The 24149-nt window shown below is 33.9% G+C and overlaps 1 protein-coding gene across 1 annotated transcript in view; it reads left to right on the forward strand.

Annotated features, from left to right (window-relative positions):
• The window catches only part of MALRD1 (MAM and LDL receptor class A domain containing 1), a 516995-nt gene that overhangs the window by 299377 nt on the left and 193469 nt on the right, over positions 1 to 24149 (forward strand). The window contains exon 30 of the mRNA XM_049777533.1: positions 8926 to 9109. Within this exon, the coding sequence (XP_049633490.1) occupies positions 8926 to 9109 (184 nt within the window). The remainder of the gene's footprint in view (positions 1 to 8925; positions 9110 to 24149) is intronic.

Here is a 24149-nt window from a genome sequence, read left to right on the forward strand (position 1 = left end):
ATTATTGTTCTCATAATTAAAAATAAAAAAAATGGGAAAAAAGTAATTAGAACACAACAAAGCAGAGTGAACGATCCCAGAAATAAAAAAAAAGTCCTGCTGAAGTCTGAAAAAAAAAAAAAGATACATTAGTGGAAAAAACAGTCTACTAGGATTACATGCTTAGAAAGGAAATATATTTCTTTAACCTGTAAAGAGGTTTGAGTGCTACTTAGTGAGTCAGGACCCATTTCTATTCTTTCCTAAACTCGTATTGGCAGTAGGAATAGTGAAGCCTTGAGAGGGACAGTCACTCTGCAACATCTTTGGAATCTGATGATGAACAAAACGTATTATGCCAGACACTTCTAATCAATGCATGAGAAATAAATTTTAAATAAAAAATAATGAAAGTATTAGAGGGATAGGTATTTTTAGAGGTCAACCCTAAAAGCTGGAGATCTATAATATTTGGAGAAAGTAGGAAATAAATACCTAAAAAGTATCTAAGACAATGTGTTGGAGAGGATTTAGGAATGACAGAGATAATGATCATCTTATATTTGTACATCCAGAAAAATTTTCTGTCTGGCTCCAAAGACAGAGATTTAAAATTTAATAAATGAAAATTCCATTGTTATTCTTTTTTTTTTTAATTTTTTTTTTTTGTTTTTGGGTCACACCTGGCAGTGCTCAGGGGTTATTCCTGGCTCCAGGCTCAGAAATTGCTCCTGGCAGGCACAGGGGACCATATGGGGCACCGGGATTCGAACCGATGACCTCCTGCATGAAAGGCAAACGCCTTACCTCCATGCTATCTCTCCGGCCCCATCCATTGTTATTCTTAATGAGGAGTTCATAGAGATGCTGGATCTATACTTTAATGGAAGAATGTGAAATAATTGTTACATTAGATAGTCTTCTATATGTAATTTAGAAATTGTATTTTATTTTCATTCTGTCCAGATATTCTTTCTTGTTGTTTATTCACCTAATTTTTTGTTTTTATTTTCTTGCTGTGGGAAATTCACAGGACCTTGTTTTTGTGCTAATCTAACTTAATCAGGTTGAAAGTTTCTATGAAAAGAACAAAGTAAGGAAGAATGAGAATATTTTCCTTCTTCACTTATAATCTTTAAGTATGGTGCTAAGGATAGAAATCTAGGTCTACATTCTCATTATGTCCCACTTGAAGACGATCCTGTTACACTCAGGATATTGTCTCCAGTGGTGCTTGTTACTAATCTTTTCTGAAGCAGTGAAGCCTTAGGGAGCTTCTTAAGCTCTTCTGTTCTCCTGATCTGCTCTTTATCTTCTGAGTTAGGTCTTTAGTTTGAAAGATATCACTGAAAAAAAAAAAGAAAAAAGAATGACATTCAATTTAAAATAAGTGTCTATTCCCACATAAAAATATGTTATGAAGCCTAGTCATTTCTGTATAAATCTTAGGAAACTTGACTTTAGAAGATTTTATAATTCCATTGTTTACATTGCCCCAGTAAAGCCAGATATAGGTATTGTACACGTTCATATTCAGCAGAAAGATATGAACCTCTTCATAGCCTTTTATTTTATATATCTGTGACTTAGGGGACAAAAACTCATGATTTCTTTGGGATCAAAAATTGTTATGATTATTTGTAATATCTGTAAGGTAGCTTATTTGATCTCAGATAGACATGGTTTTGAGAATAATCAACTTTAAATCAAAATAAAAATAAGAAAGGATATCACCCATTATCTGCACAAATGCATTCACTCACAAAAAATGTGCACAACGAAAGAGGAGAAAAAAATAGAAAAAAAATTAAAAAAATGTGCACAAACACACACTTCCTACAATTATGCATTCTATGCAAATGATAATACCAAAGTTCATATCAATGCATTGAAATCATAGGAAATATAGCAAAGGTAGTAAAATATCCCTGGACTGGAAAATATTATTGGATATAAATAAAAATATCCCTGGAAAAATCTCTGAGTACTGGGGTGTCTCAGGGGGGCTGAAGTTATATGGTGTGTACTGAGTTGAAACAACACTTCACTATCAGGAAGAAGGAGCAGCCAAGGGATTAATGTCTTAGGAGGGACCTTCTGAGTTTCTTGCCCCATGATGTCAGTGGTTTAGCTACTAAATCTGAACAAAAGCTTGTAAGATTGGTGACTTCATATCACCCTGACACAGCACAAGACCTATCGTCCTCATGGTAAACGCATGCAATAGAGGGAGCAAGTGATTAATAATGAGAAGAGTGGAAGGAAATGTTATCATTGAGGTATTGATGGTAGACACTCAACTTAAAAAGAAAATATTAACAGAGTGATAGCTAATAATAACCTCTTAACACTAAGCAAAAACAATAAAGAAAAACTTATTTTCTATGAATTGATTTAATAATTTGGAAATATTCTGTTTTTATTTGGGAAATGACAATTGTTTCTAAAAGTAATTATTTTGGTTTTTTTTTTGGGGGGGGATTGTTTATTTTGTTTTGAAGCCACACTCGGCAGCCCCATGAGTCTGGTTTTGCACACACATATCACTCCTGGTGAACACATGAGATCATATGGGATGCCTGGGATGGAAACAGGTTAACTATGTACAAGGCAAATGTCCAACCAGCTGAATTATTGCTTTTAGCTTGTTTAAAAGTAATCTTAACAATTTCAAGTTGAAGTACACTGCAATGGAGATATTTAATAACTCCTTTCTACAGAAACATGCACTATCATGAAATATGTTATTTAGTTGGACATTGTAAAATCCTATCTAAACCTATCTTTATTGCCACAGTGAAAATATTATAGAAATATATTTATTACATTTGGGGAATAGACAATTTACTGCTACCTGCTTCTGTATTCAGGAACTCATACAGCTGTTATTTGGTGTGAAGTATTAACATTGCTTTTCTCCCATTGCCTGTCTTTTCTTCAAGATATCTCTATATCACCTTCATGGTAAGAGATATTCCGTTCCTATCAGAAGTAATTTTTCAGAATCTTTGAAAGTTGTTTAAATCCTCTCATCCTTATGCATTAGATCTTACAGTAGCCTAACTATAAGTTAAAAGATCCAAAAGCTCTGAAAAATGGTATTAAAATGTTAATCTCAGAAATTATTTCAAATATGAGAATTTTTATAAACATTTTCCCGGTTCACACAGATAGATGTATATTTTACTCCAGGTAGTTTTGTCTATTTTATTGTGGAATTGATATTGAAAATTAATGGATTTAATATGTCCAATAAATATTAAAATAATGAATTCATATCTAATATTTGTTATTCGTACCATGATATTTTTCTCAAACTTAAAAATATGAATCAAAAAATATTTTATATGGATTAAAGAATCTGTGGATGACTATTACTATTATCTCATTTGATAACTAAGGAAAAACAAGTCAAAGTAAAGTGAATGACTTTTCCAGAATCAGCAGAGTTAAGTGATACTACTAATATTGAGAGGGACTCTATATGAAGAACCAGGACATAAAATATTTGGCTCCTGATGATACATGCTATAGTACCCCAAGTTTTAGAGATGTACTCTATAAATTTTACTCCTATGTGGTTCCTGATTTTTTAAATATCTTTATTTAAACACCTTGATTACAAACATTATTGTGATTGTAAAGAACATCCCCCTTCACCAGTGCGACATTCCCATCACCAATGTCCCAAATCTTTGTCCTCCCCACCCCACCCCTGCCTGTATTCTAGACAGGCTTTCTACTTCCCTCATTCATTCACATTGTTATGATGGCTCTCAAAGTAGTTGTTTCCCTAACTGCACTCATTGCTCTTTGTGGTGAGCTTCAGGTAGTGAGCTGGAATTTCCAGCCCTCCTCTTTTTTGTCTCTGAAAATTATTGCAAGAATGTCTTTTATTTTGCTTAAAACCGTAGATGAGTGAGACTATTCTGGGTCTATCTCTCTCCCTCTGACTTATTTTACTCATCATAATAGGTTCCATGTACATCCATGGATAGGAAAATTTCATGACTTCATCTCTCCTGATGGCTGCATAATATTCCATTGTATATATGTACCACATTTTCTTTAGCCATTCATCTGTTGAACGGCATCTTGGTTGTTTCCAGAGTCTGGCTATTATAAATAATGCTGCAATGAATATAGGTGTGAGGAAGGGATTTTTGTATTGTATTTTTGTGTTCCTAGGGTATACCCCTGGAAGTGGTATAGCTGGATCATATGGGAGCTCAATTTCCAGTTTTTGGAGGAATCTCCATATTGCTTTCCATAAAGGTTGGACTAGATGGCATTCCCATCAGCAGTGGATAAGAGTTCCTTTCTTTCCACATCTTGCCAGCACTACTTGTGATTTTTTAATCTGATTTCCAGAGCTTTGGGGCTATAGAGAAAGCCATGCATCTATGTGGATCTTCTATACTGCTAATTTATTATATCTGCTTTTAACTATCCTCGAAAGCCTTCCATTTATTCCAACACAATGTTTACTCCCATGATGCTGTTCAAGCTTTATTCCTCAAATTTTACAACTTCATTTTTATTAATTATAATTTTCATTTTGACCATATTTGCTTACATATCTTTCACAGTAGTATTTTAGGTACATATTAGTATTGAATCAGTGGAATTCACATCACCAAATTTGCCCTCCCTCCACCCCCGTTCCCATCCTGCATCCCATAACCCCCACCCTCACCCCCTGGCTGCTAGAATAAGTGGTTCCCTCTGTGTCTAGCTTACTACTTAGTGATCATATATCTGGTTGGTCCTGGTACCCTCCCTTTTTTCCCCCCTTTGTTTGAGAGGCAGAACTAGATAGTTCAAGTTATGTCGTTTTGTTTGAAGAAAGAAAAAGCAATTAAGTGGGGTAAAAATCAAATAAGCCGAAAATAGTCCTTCTAGAGGCTCTCAACCTCAGTTTGAGAGAGGATAGGAAAAAAGGAATTGAAATACCACAATAATACAAAAAGAAATATCGATTAAAATATCTAGTGAGCACTACAGCACTAAAGGCAAGCACCACTTAATAGTCTCGGTCCTGGAATAAAACCATGCCAGAGTGCAAAAAGAGAGAGAAAGATAAAATAACATAAAATAAGATTGGAGAAGGCAGCACATCTATCCCCATATATTCATATTTGGCATTTATTTTTTTTCCTCTATGTCCCTTTGGTATTAATTTTCATGAATCCATTCTACCTTGTATATTTATCTATTTCTTCTAAAGATCAGATCATTTCTAAAGTAGAATTTACAGACAGTTCTCAGTGACTTTACATTGGTTATAGAAATGAATATTAAAAATTTCATACAGAACTATGGTATTTTATACAATGCCCTTGGTCTGTAGGACAATTTGAGGTTGGATTATTGTCCCATTTTTACCACATCAGACAATTCAGGGTTCTGAAACTATTTATTTACTTCTGCACTCCAGTGAATTTAATCATATATTTCATGGCTTGTAATATTCTCATTTGCTTATGCAGTTGGCGACATCTTCACAATTTTCAAAGTTCAATTCAGGTGCTGTACTCTTTATTACACTAGCTTCATTATTCTTTATTACATACACACCTCAGTGGAACTCAGCCAAACCACTATATATTTTTTCCATAATATAAAGAAATGTATCTGTTCTCATGAAAATAAAGTAGTTATATAGTGCTTTCATTTCTAAGTATTTGTAATCTTTCTATCATAACTTATTTTTTTTCTTGCCATCGACCAAGCTCTTAACTAATTGCATATAAAAGATACTTTTTAAAATTTAATGTAAGTAAAAATGCAATATTCATGTTGATCATATATAATCAGTTTTCATTATATGTTTTTACTTACATTAGGGAATGTTAACATGTAATTAGCATATGAATTAAACCACCTTTAAATTTAATTAAAACAACCAGAATTTTCACTTTGTTTCTTTAAATGTCACATTTTGCTAGAAAGTAGAAGGGAACCAAGCTTAGGCTTAATATATGAGTTAAGTAAGTAGAAAAATGAATATAAATTAATATTCTTATTTGGATTTTTTTTTTTTGGTTTTTGGGCCACACCCGGCGGTGCTCAGGGGTTACTTCTGGCCATTCATTTGTACACATTTGTCATTTAATATACATACAATTATTTTAGTTTTCATTATCCTGAATCCCTCAAGAAAGACAAGTGAGCTGGACTATGTCTAGTACTTTTTTCATAAAATTCTATTTGGTTTATAGTGAATGGGTTATCAACTCCCTTGAATGGCACTGTGCCAAGAGACCAATATTGTCCTTCATGCCTGGCACCTTGCTCTAGTCTTTGCTGCCTCTTTTTATTAGTCTTCCTGTCAGATAACTCCTAAGGATTTCTCATTTTATTTTTCCCATTTTTCTTCTATATGAATATTTTTTCCCTTCAGGAAGGAACCAAATGTAGTGTGAAGGACAGTAGACTCCAGCCATCAACACTAAAAAAAAAAATAAATAAAAAATAAACGGAGCCCAGAGAGATAGCACAGCAGCGTTTGCCTTGCAAGCAGTAGATCCAGGACCAAAGGTGGTTGGTTCGAATCCCGGTGTCCCATATGGTTCCCCGTGCCTGCCAGGAGCTATTTCTGAGCAGACAGCCAGGAGTAACCCCTGAGCACCGCCGGGTGTGACCCAACCCCCCCAATAAAAAACAAAAACAAAAACAAAAAAACCTTGGCTGTCATAAACTGGAAATTCTAATTGGTTCAGTAAGCCTTTTCTAAAAAAAAGAAAGAAAGAAAGAAAGAAAGAAAGAAAGAAAGAAAGAAAGAAAGAAAGAAAGAAAGAAAGAAAGAAAGAAAGAAAGAAAGAAAGAAAGAAAGAAAGAAAGAAAGAAAGAAAGAAAGAAAGAAAGAAAGAAAGAAAGAAAGAAAGAAAAAAAGAAAGAAAGAAAGAAAGAAAGAGAAAGAAAGAAAGAAAGAAAGAAAGAAAGAAAGAAAGAAAGAAAGAAAGAAAGAAAGAAAGAAAGAAAGAAAGAAAGAAAGAAAGAGGGAGGGAGGGAGGGAGGGAGGGAGGGAGGGAGGGAGGGAGGGAGGAAGGAAGGAAGGAAGGAAGGAAGGAAGGAAGGAAGGAAGGAAGGAAGGAAGGAAGGAAGGAAGGAAGGAAGGAAGGAAGGAAGGAAAGAAAGAAAGAAAGAAAGAAAGAAAGAAAGAAAGAAAGAAAGAAAGAAAGAAAGAAAGAAAGAAAGAAAGAAAGAAAGAAAGAAAGAAAGAAAGAAAGAAAGAAAGAAAAAGAAAGAAAGAAAAATAAATATTGGATCCAGAGCAGTAACAAAGACTATAAGGCATTTGCTTTGCATGCAGTCAATCTGGGTTCAATATCAGGCATCCCTTATGGTTCCCTGATCCTGCCAGGAGTGATTTCTTGGAAAGACCCAGGAGTAATTCCTGAGTGCAGCCAGGTGTGGTCCAGAAACAAACAAAAAATATAGAGGAAAGAGCATACACACTTTTATCAATATCGTAATTCTTATATTACAAGTGCCAGCAAATTGTCTCCTTTAACCTTTAACTAATTGTTGCCTTAAATTCAAGCAACTGATAAAATTCATATCACTGATAAGGAATAGCCTCTTTTTAAGTTCTCAGAAAGATATTCAAATTTCATTAATTAGGTGTGAATTACCTATTCCCTTCAATACACAAATTACAAGAGTGTCTGAGGTTATATTTGTTGTTTGAAAAAGAATCTTGAAAGATATATCTATTGCTGATTAACTCACTTCGCAAATTAATATTAGAGGAACTAACATGTAATTTACAATTTCTCTCTGTCATTCCACAGAGGAAGAACCAGTCCATTGGCTTGTATCTTAACAGAACAAATTTCCAGTTATGTTTATTAGGAGAAGTTTCATAAAAGCATGAAACTCTGAGTTTTACATATGTAAATACCTTCACCAAATATTTCTCTTTTTCTTTTGTTAGCCCATATTTTGAAAAAATGTCGCATAGAAGTTTTACCATTGAATTCTATGAGTCTATTGAAACATATTGCTTGCTTTTCTGGACATTGTTTATAAATGCTACCCTCTACTATTGAATTCTTAGCTTTTGAGCTGATATTTTATTTGTGAATTCAGCATGAGACTACAGCACAGGACCCTTGAAATATTCATTATTTTAGAAAAATATAATGCTATATATGTATTATATGAGCATTTTTCTGTGTGTTTCTGTGACTTCAGTTTTTATTTGTTCTTTGTTCATCATCATGATTCACTGAAGTACCAAATTATCAGGGGCAATTAGGCATATAATAGCAAAAAATTATAGGTTATTTACTTGTGCCTTACCTTGTATTTTCAGCAGACTTATTATTTTGTTTTGTGACAGTGGTCATTTTTATTTGCTTATTTATTTAGCTTGAATTATATGTATATTAAGATGTTGAATGACTTATGAACCAACTTTAGAGGGATTATTTGCATCAATCACTCACACAATTATTTTCCCTTTACAATTAAATGAATTGGAAAGTAAATGTTTGATACTTGTATAATAATCATAGTGTGAGAATTTTAAACAGTCAAAATAATTCTATTATATTTCTATAGAATTATTTCTCCACCAGGAGTAGTTCTCTTCACGATTCTGTTGTCAAAAAAAGGGAATTCTCCTACATGTCCTTCCTTTCAACTCTCTAATATTCCCACAAATGTTTCTGTTAAAAAAATGACTGGGTTTGGGAGCTGGAGCAATAGCACAGCAGTAGGGCCTTTGCCTTGCATGCAACTGACCCAGGACAGATCTGCGTTCCATCCCCGGCATCCCATATGGTCCCCCAAAGCCCAAAGCCAGGAGCGATTTCTGAGTGCGTAGCCAAGAGTAACCCCTGAGGTGACTGGGTGTGGCCCCCAAACCAAAAACAAACAAACAACAACAACAACAAAAAAGTTAAATTCTTTCCCTAATCCAAACTTATTAACCCTCAGACCAAGACAAGACTCTCCAAAGTATGGCAAGAAAGCGCACAAGGCTCTCACAATCATTGGCAAAAGGCAGTGGTGCTGCTGGGAAAGTTAAGGAATTTTGAAGTCATAATTCAAGGGATCAGAACAAGAGATCTCGGGGGTGGAGCTGCAATTGATGACATTGAATTCAAAAACTGCACAACTGGTAAGTTTCTAATTTTTAACTTTATTTTATTTTTTGTTTGTTTTTTAACCAGACCTGCTATGTTTCTATGTTCTATGTGGTGTGTGTGTGTGTATATATATATATATATATATATATATATATATATATATATGTATACACGGGTGTGTGTATATATATATTGTATATATATACATATATATATACTCATACTTCGGGCTTTACACTTAGAAATTACTCCAGGCAGACTTAGGAGTCCATATAAAGTGCTGGGTATTGTTGGCTGCATGAAAGGCAGGTGCCCTACCTGTGGGACTATCTCCAGACAGCAAGTTTTTAGAAAGCACTTCCTTTTAGAAACACATATTTTAATCTAGCCATTTTATCTGTGTTTAATGCTTGTAAAATATTCATAAAACCTTTTATAACTACAAAAAGCAACCAAAAGAGCAATTTCAGAACTATTTATATAGCATGGTACAGTGGTAATAGCTTCTCTGTCCTTCAATTACACCAATTATTTTCCCTCCCTTACATACCATTTCCTTTCTAATATGCAGAAGCATTCTCTAAATTCATTTTCTCCATTTAAACTAAATAAGGTTATAAAACATAAATAGGGATAGGCAGCTGACAGTTAATGACTATGAAAAATAGATTTAGCTAGGTATAATTCAAGCAGAAAGTGAGTTGATAACTGTGTTTTGGCAATTTAAAATGCTGTGAACAGTACTGTTCTACCGTTTTATCATGCTTCTAAATAAAATCCATCGACATTGGATTCTTCTTTACAATAACAAACAGAAACTGTCAAAAATGATTTTAAATCACTGCACAACTTCACAATTTGCAAAGTTCCTTCCGACTTCCAAAACATGACTTCCAAAATGATATATACTGCCACTGGAAGCTGTGTCTTCTGTGATTTCTAAATGGATTCACTCAGAGGCAGTTTCTGAGGCAGCAGAGCTAAATGCGAATGCTGTTCAAATTTTTGTTGCTTTTGTATTAAAATATTACTTCACAAAGAGCTGAAATTTGGGACTAGTTTTTGGAAATAGGACAACATCTGATCTTTTCTTGAGTAGTACTGTTTGAAAGATGCAGTTGACTAGACCTCCTGGAAGATCTGACCACCAGCTTTAGCCCATGCTTTTAGGCAAACTTCTCATGGCCCTCTGAACTTGTATTTGTGTGCTCACATATGATATTGATCAGGGTTTCTTTCCCTTGTCTATGTGAAGATTTAGGCTTAGAGATGTTTTGGGAGGATGGACCTAGAAAATAGACCATCCAGTTCTGAGTCCAGAAATGAGATTTTTCTTCTTTTACTCATTTTGAGTAACTTTTTTCTAGTTTTGAAAAGAAACAAACTATCATTGAACAAGAGAGATTCATTTTCCCTGAAGAGAAACAGAATGAGTCCTGTAAAGGTCGATTCAAGACAGATGAAATCTGAGTTATATTCCAACTTACTAGGTTCTTATAGAAGGTTGCATGAGACCTTTTGTTACCTTTTTTTTTTTTTTTTTTTTTTTTTTTTTTTGGTTTTTGGGTCACACCCGGCGGTGCTCAGGGGTTACTCCTGGCTGTCTGCTCAGAAATAGCTCCTGGCAGGCACAGGGGACCATATAGGATGCTGGGATTCAAACCAACCACCTTAGGTTCTGGATCGGCTGCTTGCAAAGCAACACCATTGTGCTATCTCTCCTGCCCCTTTTGTTACTTTTTTTAAGAAATAAGTTTTATATGTACAACTCAGTCCAGTTTTTTTAAGTAATTGAGTGATATTTTCATATCATCTAAGTCATGTTATAATTCTTTTAAGACTTTTTTTCCTGTGTCATAAATAAAATGGCAATATGTGGTCAGTTATAATTGAATATTATTATTTGTATATTGGTTACACTTTAGAACAGGGGTCTCAAACTCGCGGCCCGCGGGCTGTTTGCAGCCCTCCGTACAACATTTTGTGGCCCGCAGCCGACCTTCAAATATCGCAGTATTCGCGATTATTCGCTTACCGAAAAATCGCAATAAAAATAGCAATAGTAAGAAAAAAAATCGCATTACCCATTCGCATACCCCAAGCAGTTCCGTTTTTTCTTACTAAAGCGATATTTTATTGCGAATATTTGGTAAGCGAAGTCCCTTATGCGGCCCTGCCTCACCCCGACTTTGCCTCCTGCGGCCCCCAGGTAAATTGAGTTTGAGACCCCTGCTTTAGAAGAAGGTAATCATTAGTTTTTAATAGCCTGCCTATTTTGCTAAAAATAGAGTGCTTTCAAGAAATATTTTGATTAAGAGGCCGGAGCGGTGGTGCAAACAGTAGGGTATTTGCTTTGCATGTGGCTAACCTAAGGTGGACTGCAGTTTGATCCCCTGGCATCCTGTATGATCCCCCAAGCCAGGAGCAATTTCTGAGTGCATAGCCAGGAGTAATCCCTGAGTATCACTGGTGTGGCTCAAAAAAGCAAAAAAAAAAAAATATTTTTCTTGATTAAGATAGAAATCTAGAAAATTGCATTATGAGAAGTTTCCAAATAATAAATTTATCATTTTTCAAAGGGCATTTTGTTCTATTAGATTTAAATGATCTTTCTGGAAAGTATCAATTCTGTGAAATACAAGTAAGACAGTTGGACTGTAAGCTATTTAATGTTACTTTGAACTGTTCCTGTTTAAAGAAGTGATATTTGAGAAAATGCATAAGAATTAAGGACTGCAGAAGTGAGATTCAATAAAAGTAGTTTTGAGGCTTATCTGTTCTCTAGGCCAAACATGGTCTTTCCATGCATATATCACCCGCATCTCATCTCTTGAGATGTGGACTTCATTACTTTCATTCTGGGTGGCCGTGTACTAGGGCTCTCTCCACCTTTGGAGGAGCCCCTGTCCTCTCTTGAGTATTGTGTTACTCTTTCCTGGTCTATCTTCTCTCTCTTCCTTTCCATAGTACCTTCTAATAAAACCTGTCTTACTCACCACCCCCCAAAAGTAGTCTTGAATCAAAAACTGCCTGGACATGACACCAGGAAATCTGGCATTAATTAAATTGGCCAGCTTTCTCTATAACTGGAAAAAAAAATAAAGCAAAATGGGCATTTGATTTGATCAGGGACACTTTAATATTCAAGGATACATTAAGAAACATGTATTCTTTATAGAAAATTAACAATGATCTATAACTTATTTATAGAAAAAATGACAGCTCATATATTTGATATTCCTAAGTTTTAATTCAAATTGATTTTAAAATGGTTTCTATGAAAGATATAAAAATGCAACAACTGTTCTACAGAACTGAGAAATAGATAACTCATGTAAAAGAGAAAGAAATTTTCCATTATAATGAAAAAATTTCCCTTTTTAAATGTGAATTATCACTTGTTTCATATTCAGAATATTACTAAATACAATATTCACTAGCACTTATTTATTGTTAGTGCCAAAAAAATACCAAATAGTGTTTCTGATAGCAATGTAAAGCCCAATTCTGCAAACATGAAGATATTTGAGTGAATATTCAAGTCCTGTTATTTTGTTTTAGGCAAGTTATGTATGTTCCCTTTGTTTTATTCTAAGTCATCCCTAAGATGGTGATAGGGTTGCTTCCATGTTAAATACTTCTCAAGAGGTTTACATCATTTGCTTCAGTCAAAATGAATCAAAAAATAGCAAACTAAATGTCTGAGGGCTATAAATCATAAATGAAAAAATGAAGGCTTAGGCACACTATTTATATTAGGCTTTAAGATAGGCTGCTGTTTCCTTCCTCCATTTTCATATGTTCAGTCACCAAAATTGATTGTCTAGGCTGCAGAAAGCTCTGTGCAAAGAACTGTGCATATCTCCTTCAAGCAGACCTGATCTGTGTGCATTGTAGTTTGGCTTTCTTGGTTTTCCATTTCCCCTTTTAGTTCTCCTTTACTTGACTTCTGACATTCCTTCTCCTTGTTTGTGATCCTCCCCACATACATACTATTCTTACCCAACTCTCATGTCTTCTAATTCTAAGACTGCTTTGTGAACTCTCTCCAAGACACTTGTAAATTTGGGATGTTAGGGTGAGCATTAATAACTATATAAATCATTTCCCTTTCACTGAAAACTCTAGGTCAATCAACTCTCAAGATTAACCAGTTTCATGTTAAAGAAAATCAAGAAGTAATTTTTGAAAAAAAAAATATTTCCAGAGGTTAAGAATATATTAGTGGACAATAACACAGTACCACTGTGACTCTAAATTCAAACAGGAACCAAATACATCACCTTCCCTAAATAATTTAAAAGAAGAGAAGTAATGGCTAAGTAAGAGAAGCTGCATCACTGTGATTATGAATGACATGTACATTATCTTCTCATAGAACCTGAAATGAAGTTTTGAGGACCACACCCCCTGGCACTCAGGGATTATTCCTGGTTCTGTGCTCAGAAATTACTCCTGGCAGGCTTGAAGGACCATATAGGATACTGGGGATTGAACCCAGGTTGTTCCCAGGTTGGCTGCATGCAAGGCATGCAAGGCATGCAAGACATGCAGTTATAGCTTGTGCTATAACTCCTGCTCGCTGAACATGTTTTCTAATTTATTATGATCATTTTCTCACTTTTCATTCCCCTTTTGAAAACCATATATATATATCATTCAAGCAGTAAATGATCTGGAGTGGAAAATAATGACTAGTGGCTTATACTGTGAAATCACACAACTTAGGAGGTCACAAATCAGTGTTTGCTTTTCAGAAAATTCATAGATACAGAAATTTATAAACAGAACACTGTAAAGTTTGGCTAGAAAACTTAATTTCTTCATTTAATTTAAAAAAAACTCTATTTTTTATTAACAGAGTTTTTCTAAGTATTGTATTTAGATTTCTTGCAACTTTTTAATATGAAAATTACAAGAAAGGGGCCCGGAGAGATAGCACAGCAGTGTTTGCCTTGCAAGCAGCCGATCCAGTACCTAAGGTGGTTGGTTCGAATCCCGGTGTCCCATATGGTCCCCCGTGCCTGCCAGGAGCTATTTCTGAGCAGACAACCAGGAGTAACCCCTGAGCACCACTGGGTGTGGCCCAAAAATAAAAACAAAAAAACAAAAACAAAAAAGAAAATTACAAGAAAGAAGGAAAATGATAGTAAACAAAAATTATAATCAAGCTTCTCACCACATTGACTAGATATATAGCAGTATCTAATAAAAGGATATATAAATTAAAAATACAGAAGTATATAGATGGCTAAATGATGAAGAGATATGATAAGAAATGTTCATTCAAATATTTTCTATGTGTGAAATTTTAGAACAAGAGAAATTACTGTTTGTGAGTTTTATTCTGGTTGTAGACACATAGATTTTACAAATAAATGCACAAATTGTATCATATGGCAATCTTCACAGAAAGTATGCTTTTGGTCCTTAAGCATTAGTACAATGTAATAAAATATAAAGTCATAGGTATACTTGAAATCAATAGATGTGAAAAATCAGGAACTTATATGTTAGGTGAAACAAAAAGATAGGTTTAAATGCCATTTATAGGTATTAATAAATTCACAAATATTAAGGCAGATATAGAAACCAATTTTCTTGTCTGTTATATATGGTAAAATGTATGCCCATAGGTCCACATATGCCCAGAAGCATACATGAATTTTGAAATAAATTTATGTTTAAATGAACACACAAGAAAAATAGCTTATGGGAAAAGAGTAAAAGAAATTGTTATAAGATTATGTGAGTGACTGAATAATAGAAACAAAAGCATAAGTAATAAAATACTATGTGTACAGTTAAGCATTTAAAAATCCTTATAAAGGAAATTTTTCACAATTGTGTATCAGTTTATCAGACAAGAGAATAATGGGAAACAAGTGTCTTAGGGAAAGATGGTATTTAAAAACTTCATAGAAAAACAAAACTCTGTTACTAAAAATTCCATTTCTGTTCATTAAACCCAGAGCAAATGAAAACACTAACTGAAAAAATATACACCCCCATGTTCTTTGAAATATTGTTTGCAAAAGCTCAAACATGGAAACAACCTACATGTTCATCGAAGATGAATGGATGAAGAACATAGTATATAAATACAGTGGAATAAAATTCGATCTTAAAAAGGAAAGACATTTTTCTATTTGCAACAATCAGGTGTTCCTTGAGGAGAATATGCTGTGCAATTAATTTTGACAAAGACAAATACTGTATAATCTTTTGTGGAATCTAAAACTCACAAATGAAACACACAGACATTAAATTTAAAGATACAGAGAACACTTCCAGGGAAAGCAGTCATAATATTGCGAATAAACAATTTGCATGCAGCTGACTTGGGTAAATATTGGGCACCACATATGCCCTCCGAACTCTACCAGGAGTAGTCCCTGGTCACAGAACTAAAAGTATGACCTGGTGTGGCCCCCACACAAAACCAAACAAAAAATAAGAACATATTAGTGATTATGTGAGGTGGGAGATGTGATGAGGCAAAATATGGAATGTGGTGAAAACTACTATTTCCTAGTTATAGAAGAAACACAATTGGGCAATGTCATTTTCCATATGGTGACTGTAGTCAATAACACTGAGGAAAGTCATGGAAATTAAATATTTGATGATTTTATCATAAGAAAGAAATAATTCTTACCTTTCTTACTGAGTTTTACCTGACAAATAACCTATCAATCTCAAGTATACAATTATTATTATATATATAATATAATATATATATATAAATGTACACTTGAGATTGATAGGTTATTTGTCAGGTAAAACTCAGTAAGAAAGGTAAGACTTGAATTTGGGAGACAAGGGAAAGTGGCATTAAAATATAAAAACCCGCAATAAATCAACATTTATTTATTTATTTAATCTCTTATTTATCAAATCAGATATTTAATCTCTTATTTGTCGAATAAGAGAATATGAGAGACTAAATAATGCATTCTAATATTCTAAAAATGTATAACATGGTCAAACTAATGAAATCTAGGAAATGACTGCTGTTTGTTTTATTATCTTTGTGGGTTTAATAATTTTTTACATTTTTCAATTTCATAGTTTTATAAAATGTTGATAGTAGAGTTTATGTTTGTGAACTTGATGTATATATAGTCACCACATCTTATAGTCACCTTGCTCAAGATCCTCAACCTGCTATTTCTAGCCCATTTATTCATGCTCTCCAGCCCCTTCTGATGTGTTCTCTCTTGAACTGTATCTCACTGCTTGTCTCTTTTTCTTTGCTTGCCTGTTTGCATCTGGAGAAGCCTGTATACACTTGAGTACATACTTCTCATATCTGTCCCCTCAGAGATTTTTAAATAAGTTTCAATATAAATTATCTTACCTCATAAATAAATAATAATAAGCCTCAGGCTTGTTATAATGTGATACTGTCCAAATCTGTGCTTTATTTTTCTACAAACCATAGATTATCCCTGTGACTGAATTTTTTTATAAACTGATCCTTTAGTTCCATCGACTCTTTATCATGCTTGTTAATTATTTTTTCTCAAACTAAGGAAGAAAATGAAAATTCGTATTTGTTTAGAGAACTAAAATCATCCATAATTTCTACTAGATAATTTATAGCACTAAGGGAAGGCAAAACTGTGAACTTAAAGTGACTTTTCAAATGTTCTCTGTTCTGTTTTTTTTTGTGTTTTCTGTTAAGATTGTTTATTGATTAGTTCTTATTAGTTGGACATCTTTGCTCGACTCTGTAGTACCAGTACATTAAATCTTCTCATCCATTAGCTTTTCTTTTTCTGTTTTGTTTAGGTAAATTAACTTATCTCTTTCTTTAAATATTACTTTTTTTGTTGTTTGTCTTATTTGGGAGCACAACCAGCATTATTCAGAGCTTACTTCTGACTCTGCATTCAGGGATCACTCCTGGTAGAGGTCCAGAGAACATACATGGTGCTGGGGATGAAACCTATGCTAGCCATATGTAAGGTATTTTCCTTAATAGTAGATGAAAATTGTGTTTACTATTTACATCTATATTATTAATAAGGTTAAACATTTTTAAGTAGACTTGTGAATTGGCCCTTCATATATATTTCTTCCGAAAAATTTTTGTTTTCTTTTTAAACATTTTTGGAGCTATTTGCTTGCTTTTCGTGGTGTTTTCCCATTGGTCATCGTACTTTTAACAATAACATTTTCATTCAGTTGATTGAATCTCACTGAATGCAATCAATGCTATTATTTATAGGTTTGAACTTGTAATCAAGAAAAGCCCTGCAATTAAATATACTTCAGGTTTCTGTTTTTATCTTTATATTTAATGCTTATTAATAAATGTCCTTGAAGCATGCTTCTTAATCCATATACTGATTTTTAAAATTTAATTGTCATTTATACTTTTGCTTGTTTCTTCTTCCAAAGTCCATTATCAAAAAAATTCATATGACATTGTTGTCTTCCTTTGCAGACAGACTTTACTTTCCTGGTATTGTGATTCAGTTGTTGTGTTTTAATCTGTTGTGCATTGTACAGAGGGAACACCCTGGATTCATTTTAGTTGTTTATTTCTTAATGGTTAATTAGGATTCTCTTAATAGTCCCACTCTGGTGGAAACTAAAATGTGGAATTAAGTGATTATACTGATTATCAAGGACTCATAGGAATTCATTTGGCAGGGTGGTGCTTCATTTTCTTAATTCCTTTAAATATAATCATAGCCCAAAGTATTAAAAGGTTCTTTTAAAATATACTAAAACTAAATATGTGGGTTAAAGTGGCAAAAGTTGTGGTGGCTAAAGTGGAAAAAGAAGAAATAAAATGTTTGCTTTTTTAATTTTGTGAGATCATCTTTAATATAATTGTTACTGTCTATATGTTTTTGTGACTCAAGTTATTTATTTAAAAATATCTCAGTGCATAATAACTATTATAAACACATTGACAATATAGGGAACTGTAGTTTTCTTAGGACATTTGATACAATTATCCTATAAAATGCTTCACACACACACAACACTGCTAGGAAGTGTTTGTTCTCATTATTCACATAAAGCAGAGATCATTTCTTTCTTTCGGTTTTGTCTGAGAGTCTCCTATAAATTTTCTTCATGGATAAAATTTGAGTCAATATAGTTGTGCCCGAATTACAATGGAACTTCCATTAGGCAGATTCATTCTATTGCTAGTTGTAAAGGGGCTTGCTTTAAAATATAGATTTAAAATTTTGTTACATCTTACTGATAACTCCTCCCAAATGAATTTCCTGAAGCCAGCAAATTTTATGTTGTACAAATAGATAAAGATATACTGTAGATTGTCTATAATAATTAAAAATACAAAATACAGTTTTATCATAAGGATATTTATGAAAGTTTTGGTTTAGAGAACATTATAGTACTATTTTTTAAAAGTGTAGCCATTCAAAAAAATCTATCTTTCTATTGAGAACATAGAGTACTATTTAGTGATCTTTTGTTATTATTGGGGTTGATGTGGTTGAAGCCAAATTCAGCAGTACCCAAGGATTACTCCTGACCATTTGCTTAGCAGTACCTGAGGAACCATGTGCCTGGGTTCAAACAAAGATTTCCAGCATTCTATTCATGTATACTAGTACTTTGAGCTACCCCCTTGACCCCGATTGGCTCTTTAATAAATGTCATGAATTATATAGTACAATTTAAATATTATGCTTGAAAAGGAATCCAGTGAGTGAGATTTGAGGTGTTTGTAGTCTAATAGTAAATTCATATTCTAAGCAAACTTCTACTTTTAAACTATTCTTTCACATTTTCTTATAAGCATAGAACATCCTCTTTAATGACATTCTTTCTCCATTGTCATAAAATGAAGAAAACAATATCCTAGAGGTGAACTAATGGGATAGACTTTGACATCATTACCTCTGATTAAATTTCCACCACGATTTCAGTTCTGTGCCCTGAGACGAATTATTCACCCACTATCCAATGAGTTAGTTTATAAATCTATTGATTGATATTTTGGAACAATTGCCAGTAACACTATGTAAGTCAATAATTAATATCATCTACTGATACCTCTTATTCTAATTATTAAAATAAATAACATAATATTTTCCCAATGTAGCATTTAATAATAATATTAATTAAAATTAAATTAGTAAAATGATACTACTAAAGATAAATAACACACATAAAATATAAAAATAATACTAATTAGAATGCATGCACAAGGAATTATGGATTTTCAAACTTGAAACATGAGTCTAGAATGGTTTTTTCAGCTTGAAACATTCTTTGTGCTTCATTTTGGGGCCACTCCTGGTGGTGTGGACTTACACCTGGCTCTGTGCTCAGAGATCACTCCTGGTGGAGTTTAGGAGACCATACTTGTCCTGGGGATTAGACCAGCTCTATGCAAGGACAGTGCCCTACCTGCTTCCGGTTTAGCATATTTTTGTTTGTTTTTTTGTTTTGAGTGTTTTGGGTTTTTTTTGTTTGTTTGTTTTGCCTTTTTGGGCCACACCCGGTGACACTCAGGGGTTACTCCTGGCTATGCGCTCAGAAATTGCTTCTGGTTGGGGGACCACATGGGACGCCAAGGGATCGAACCACGGTCTGTCCTAGGTTAGTGTGCGCAAGAAAATGCCCTACCACTTGTGCCACCGCTCCAGCCCCCTTTTAGCATTTTATACAGTTCTATTTAGTTGTATTTTATTTTATGTTATTTATTTATTTGTGTGTGGGGGGTGTGAATCTGCTAACCAGGTACCCCACTGGGAGTTTGTTGAGTTTCTTAGAAGTGTAGACTAGTGTTTCTTGTATTCTTTCTAAGAAGTTTTCAGGCATTCTTCAAATACTTCTGTATCTTTCCTCTCTCATGAGGACTCTCATTTATGCATATGTCCTTCTCCTTGATGTTCATATGTCTTTGAGGCTCTTTCACATTTAAAAGTTATTTTTTAAAAAAAAAATATCTTTATTTAAGCACCATTATTACAAGCATCGCTGTAGTTGGGTTTCAGTCATAAACAGAAGGCCTCCCTTCACCAGTGCAGCATTCCCACCACCAATGCCACCTTCTTCCTCCCCCACCCCTACCCTGTATTTGAGACAGGCATTCTACTTCTCTCATTAACATTGTCATGATCCTTTTTAACTTTTTAATAATATATTTATTTAAACACTGTGATTACAAACATGACTATATTTAGGCTTCAGTCACTAAAAGAACAGCCCCCCCAAAAAATAGGGGGCCGGAGCAGTGTCACAGGCAGTATGGCATTTGCCTTGTATGTGCTAACCTAAGATAGACCGTGGTTTGATCCCCGGTGTCCCATATGGTCCCCCAAACCAGGGCCATTTCTGAGCGCATAGCCAGGAGTAACCCCTAGCATCACTGGGTGTGGTCCAAAAACCAAAATATAAAAAAATAAAAGAGCAGGCCCAGTCACCAGTACAGCAGTCCCACCATCAATGCCCCCATCTCCCTCCCATCACTCCATCTCTGTCTTCAAAGCTAGGATTACTCCTAGCTCTGCACTTAGAAATCGCTCTTAGCAGGCTCAGCGGACGATATGGATTGCTGGGGATCAAACCCGGGTCTATCTCAGGTAAGCTGCATGCAAGGCAAATGCCCTACCTCTGTGTTATCTATTTAGTTGTATTTTATAATCACCTATTTGATCCATGAAGTAACTAAGTGGTTGAGAATCAAATAGCCAAAAATCAAGACAAAATTATGAATATTGATAAAATTTTGACTGTATTGCATTTAGAATTTTGTGTGTATTATTGATTTAGTGTTCACATGACTCAAATGCACATACAAGAATTTTAGCATCTTCTTTTGTTCAAGTAAATGTATTGAGTTTCAGGAAATTTATATATTTTTTGTTTGGGTCACACCTAGCAGGACATCACAGATCAAACCTTTGACATGTGTTCTCTTCACTGTGCTATTAGTCCTGTTACTCAGAAAGTTTAATTTAATCAAAAAGTAAATAGTTATTAGGCAATATTTTGACTAAATAATGCTTTATGCTGTCTGTTTGAGAGAAAAACTATTAACAGTGAAAAAGTATATCTAAATTAAAAAATAATAAAAACAAAATAAATATTTAACTTGAGTTTCAATTTTAATAATTGTCTTAGTTCAGAGGAAATCTACTAAATTCTGACGAATTTATCGAAATGCTGTATTAAAAACACAATTCAGATTACATTTTATACTCCTCACAAACAGGAGAGTTCAAAGAAAAGGGTCAAAAAATAATATACAATGATTAGTCTTGTATTCATTTTATGCAGAAAAACATAACTTAAATCATTGTTTGACCTTGAAGTCTGCACACAAATTAAAAATTATGAAACAGTGTGCTGCAGCAATCTTACCACATAAATAATATACAAGACAGGCTAATTAGAAAGTCTTAATTAGATAGCTTAGCATTTCAAAAACTCTTGCTCTTCATTAAAGTCCATTATCAGGATCAAACTCAAAGTGTTCCAAAACTGTACATATTTAAGAAGGCCATATATTTCCTCAATCACAGGATTGTTTGTCTTTATTACACATATAATTGATTACTACTTAAACCTTTTTATTTCGAGTGTAAGACCCAAATTAATAATTGATGCAATTAATATTTCATATGCATTTATAAATGGATAAACTGAAGACAAGTTTTTACCAACATTAGATAAATTGAAACCAGTTTTCTACAGAGTTGGGTGAGTTAGAGAATGAAAGAATTATGTGTAATAAAAATAAAAGAAATTGTGTAAATCATTCTTAAGAAGAATAAACATTTAATTACCTAAGCAACAAGGGATTATAAATTTTGTCTCAATCCAGAACCATTAATAGTATATAGAGTGCCTATCCTGCTTGTAGTTAACTTGAATTAGATCCCTGGTACCTAATTGCCTCCCAAATACTGCCAGAAGTGATCTATAAGTTCAAATCCAGGAGTTAGATTTGAGTACTGCTGGATATGGTCCCCCAAATTTTGCTTCTTTAAGTGCCTTCACCCCTTAAACATTTCATTTCTTTTTTTTTTCAGTCTCAAAATGAATATTTTTATCATAGACTTACCTTTCACCAGATGTTTGTTGCTTTATGTGTCAGACACATAATATTGAGATTATGGGTAAGGAGTGTTAGGACCTTAATTTTTTAAGGTAACATTTGTTTAGAAAAGTTATCATTTTAGTAGAAACATGGTACCTCACTATACCCACCACCAAAGTGACAGCATCCTATAGACAACACCCTTGTCTATAGGCCATCTCTCAACATGAGATCATGCCCACTTATAACCCTCTTAGAACCATGAGTGTATAATAAATGTGTGGTATCATAATCAACAACACTGAAATATTGAGATCTAAACTACAACAACTAAACTTAAAAATATATCTGACAAGGAGGCATAGAGTAGGGTGTGGGGAAAATGACTCATTGGTAAAGGGAAGTTGACAGTGGTGATTTCACTGCTCTTGGAACATTGTATTTCTGTAATTATATTATAAATACTTTATAAAGTGCAGTGCTGTAATAATTATTAAAAAGTTACCTTGGGGCCAGTGAGGTGGCACTAGAGGTAAGGTGTCTGCCTTGCAAGCGATAGCCAAGGAAGGACCGCGACTGCGGTTCGATCCCCCAACGTCCCATATGGTCCCCCCAAGCCAGGGGCAATTTCTGAGCGCTTAGCCAGGAGTAACCCCTGAGCATCAAACAGTGTGGCCCGAAAAAAACAAACAAAAAAAAGTTACCTTAATAAAGACAAAGAAGCTAATATTCATAGGTAAATGTCTAACCAACTGAACCTGCCTCCTTCTTATATCTCACCTCTAGTGGATGTAACGTTTGAGCAAATTCTGTATTTCTCTCAACAGAACAGTCAAGAAATTATGTCCTATTATTTTTTTAATTAAAAAGGGTAATGAGCTAGGAAGATTTTAATCAAACTTATTAGAATAGGGGAGATAAAACAGAATATATATATGTGTGTATATATATATTCAGTAAAAACAATGGGAAAGATGATTTTCTAGTGCTGAAGTGTTAATAATAAGGATATCTGCATCTGTTTACTGGATTTGCCCAAGAAAAATATAAGCTTAGTTTAGCTATGTTACAAGATGAATATTACAACTTGGAACATTTTGCCTACTGAAAATTAGATTCCATTCCTTGGCTGAATTTGAGAAAGCATTACTCTCACGTTTGACAGTATATTTCAGAGATGTGGTTCACAAATTCTTGAGAAATATATATATCTAGTTTATACAACTATCAAGGGACATTTAAAAAATTATATCTCAAGGAAAATAAAGTAATTGTATTTATGTTTTCTTCAAAAATATGAATATTTATGGATGTGAAAGTCAGGCTTAGAGGGAGGAAATAGCTTTTCTCTTGTTTATGTAATCCAGATCATGTGGCAACCATCTCTGTCTAGTACATGTGTTGCCAAAGAGAGCACGAGGCTATTTATGGTTTAATATCAAACATAGATAGCATTGAGAAAGTGTTCATTCGAATTAAATATGGGTTTTGCCTACTTGTGGATCCTTTTTTCAATTTAGAATTGGAATCCAGCATAAACAGAGACATTGTTGAAGGGCCACTTTTTGATGATATTTCTGTTTTCCATGAGTGGGTTTTTTATTTTACCCTTTTAATCTTATGTCTCAAAGTGAATTTGCTTTCTGCTAAGGGAATATCTAACATCTCAATCTCTTATGTTGTTTTGGCTCTCTTTAGATAGCTAATATTTCCTTTGCCTCCTGTCATCACATTCCTTAAACTTCTGTGTGTAGCAACCTAGCATTTATATAATTAGCCTAGTTTGTCAAGCCTCGAAAACTCCAAGAATATATTGTATATTAGAAAGTAGCTTAAAAAGAGACAACTATTATTGTTCTACCTATTTGTCTCCTGAATAGTTTTCAATAGTTGAGAATTTTCTTACAACCTTGTTTGTTTTCAGTTTTGGGGATCACACCCAGTGGTACTAGGGGTTCACTTCCCAATCTGTGCTCAGGGATTACTACTGTTTGGACTCAAAAGACTATGAAATGCTGCGAATGAACTGAGGT

This window comes from Suncus etruscus, chromosome 7, assembly GCF_024139225.1.
Source record: "Suncus etruscus isolate mSunEtr1 chromosome 7, mSunEtr1.pri.cur, whole genome shotgun sequence".
Taxonomy (NCBI): domain Eukaryota; kingdom Metazoa; phylum Chordata; class Mammalia; order Eulipotyphla; family Soricidae; genus Suncus; species Suncus etruscus.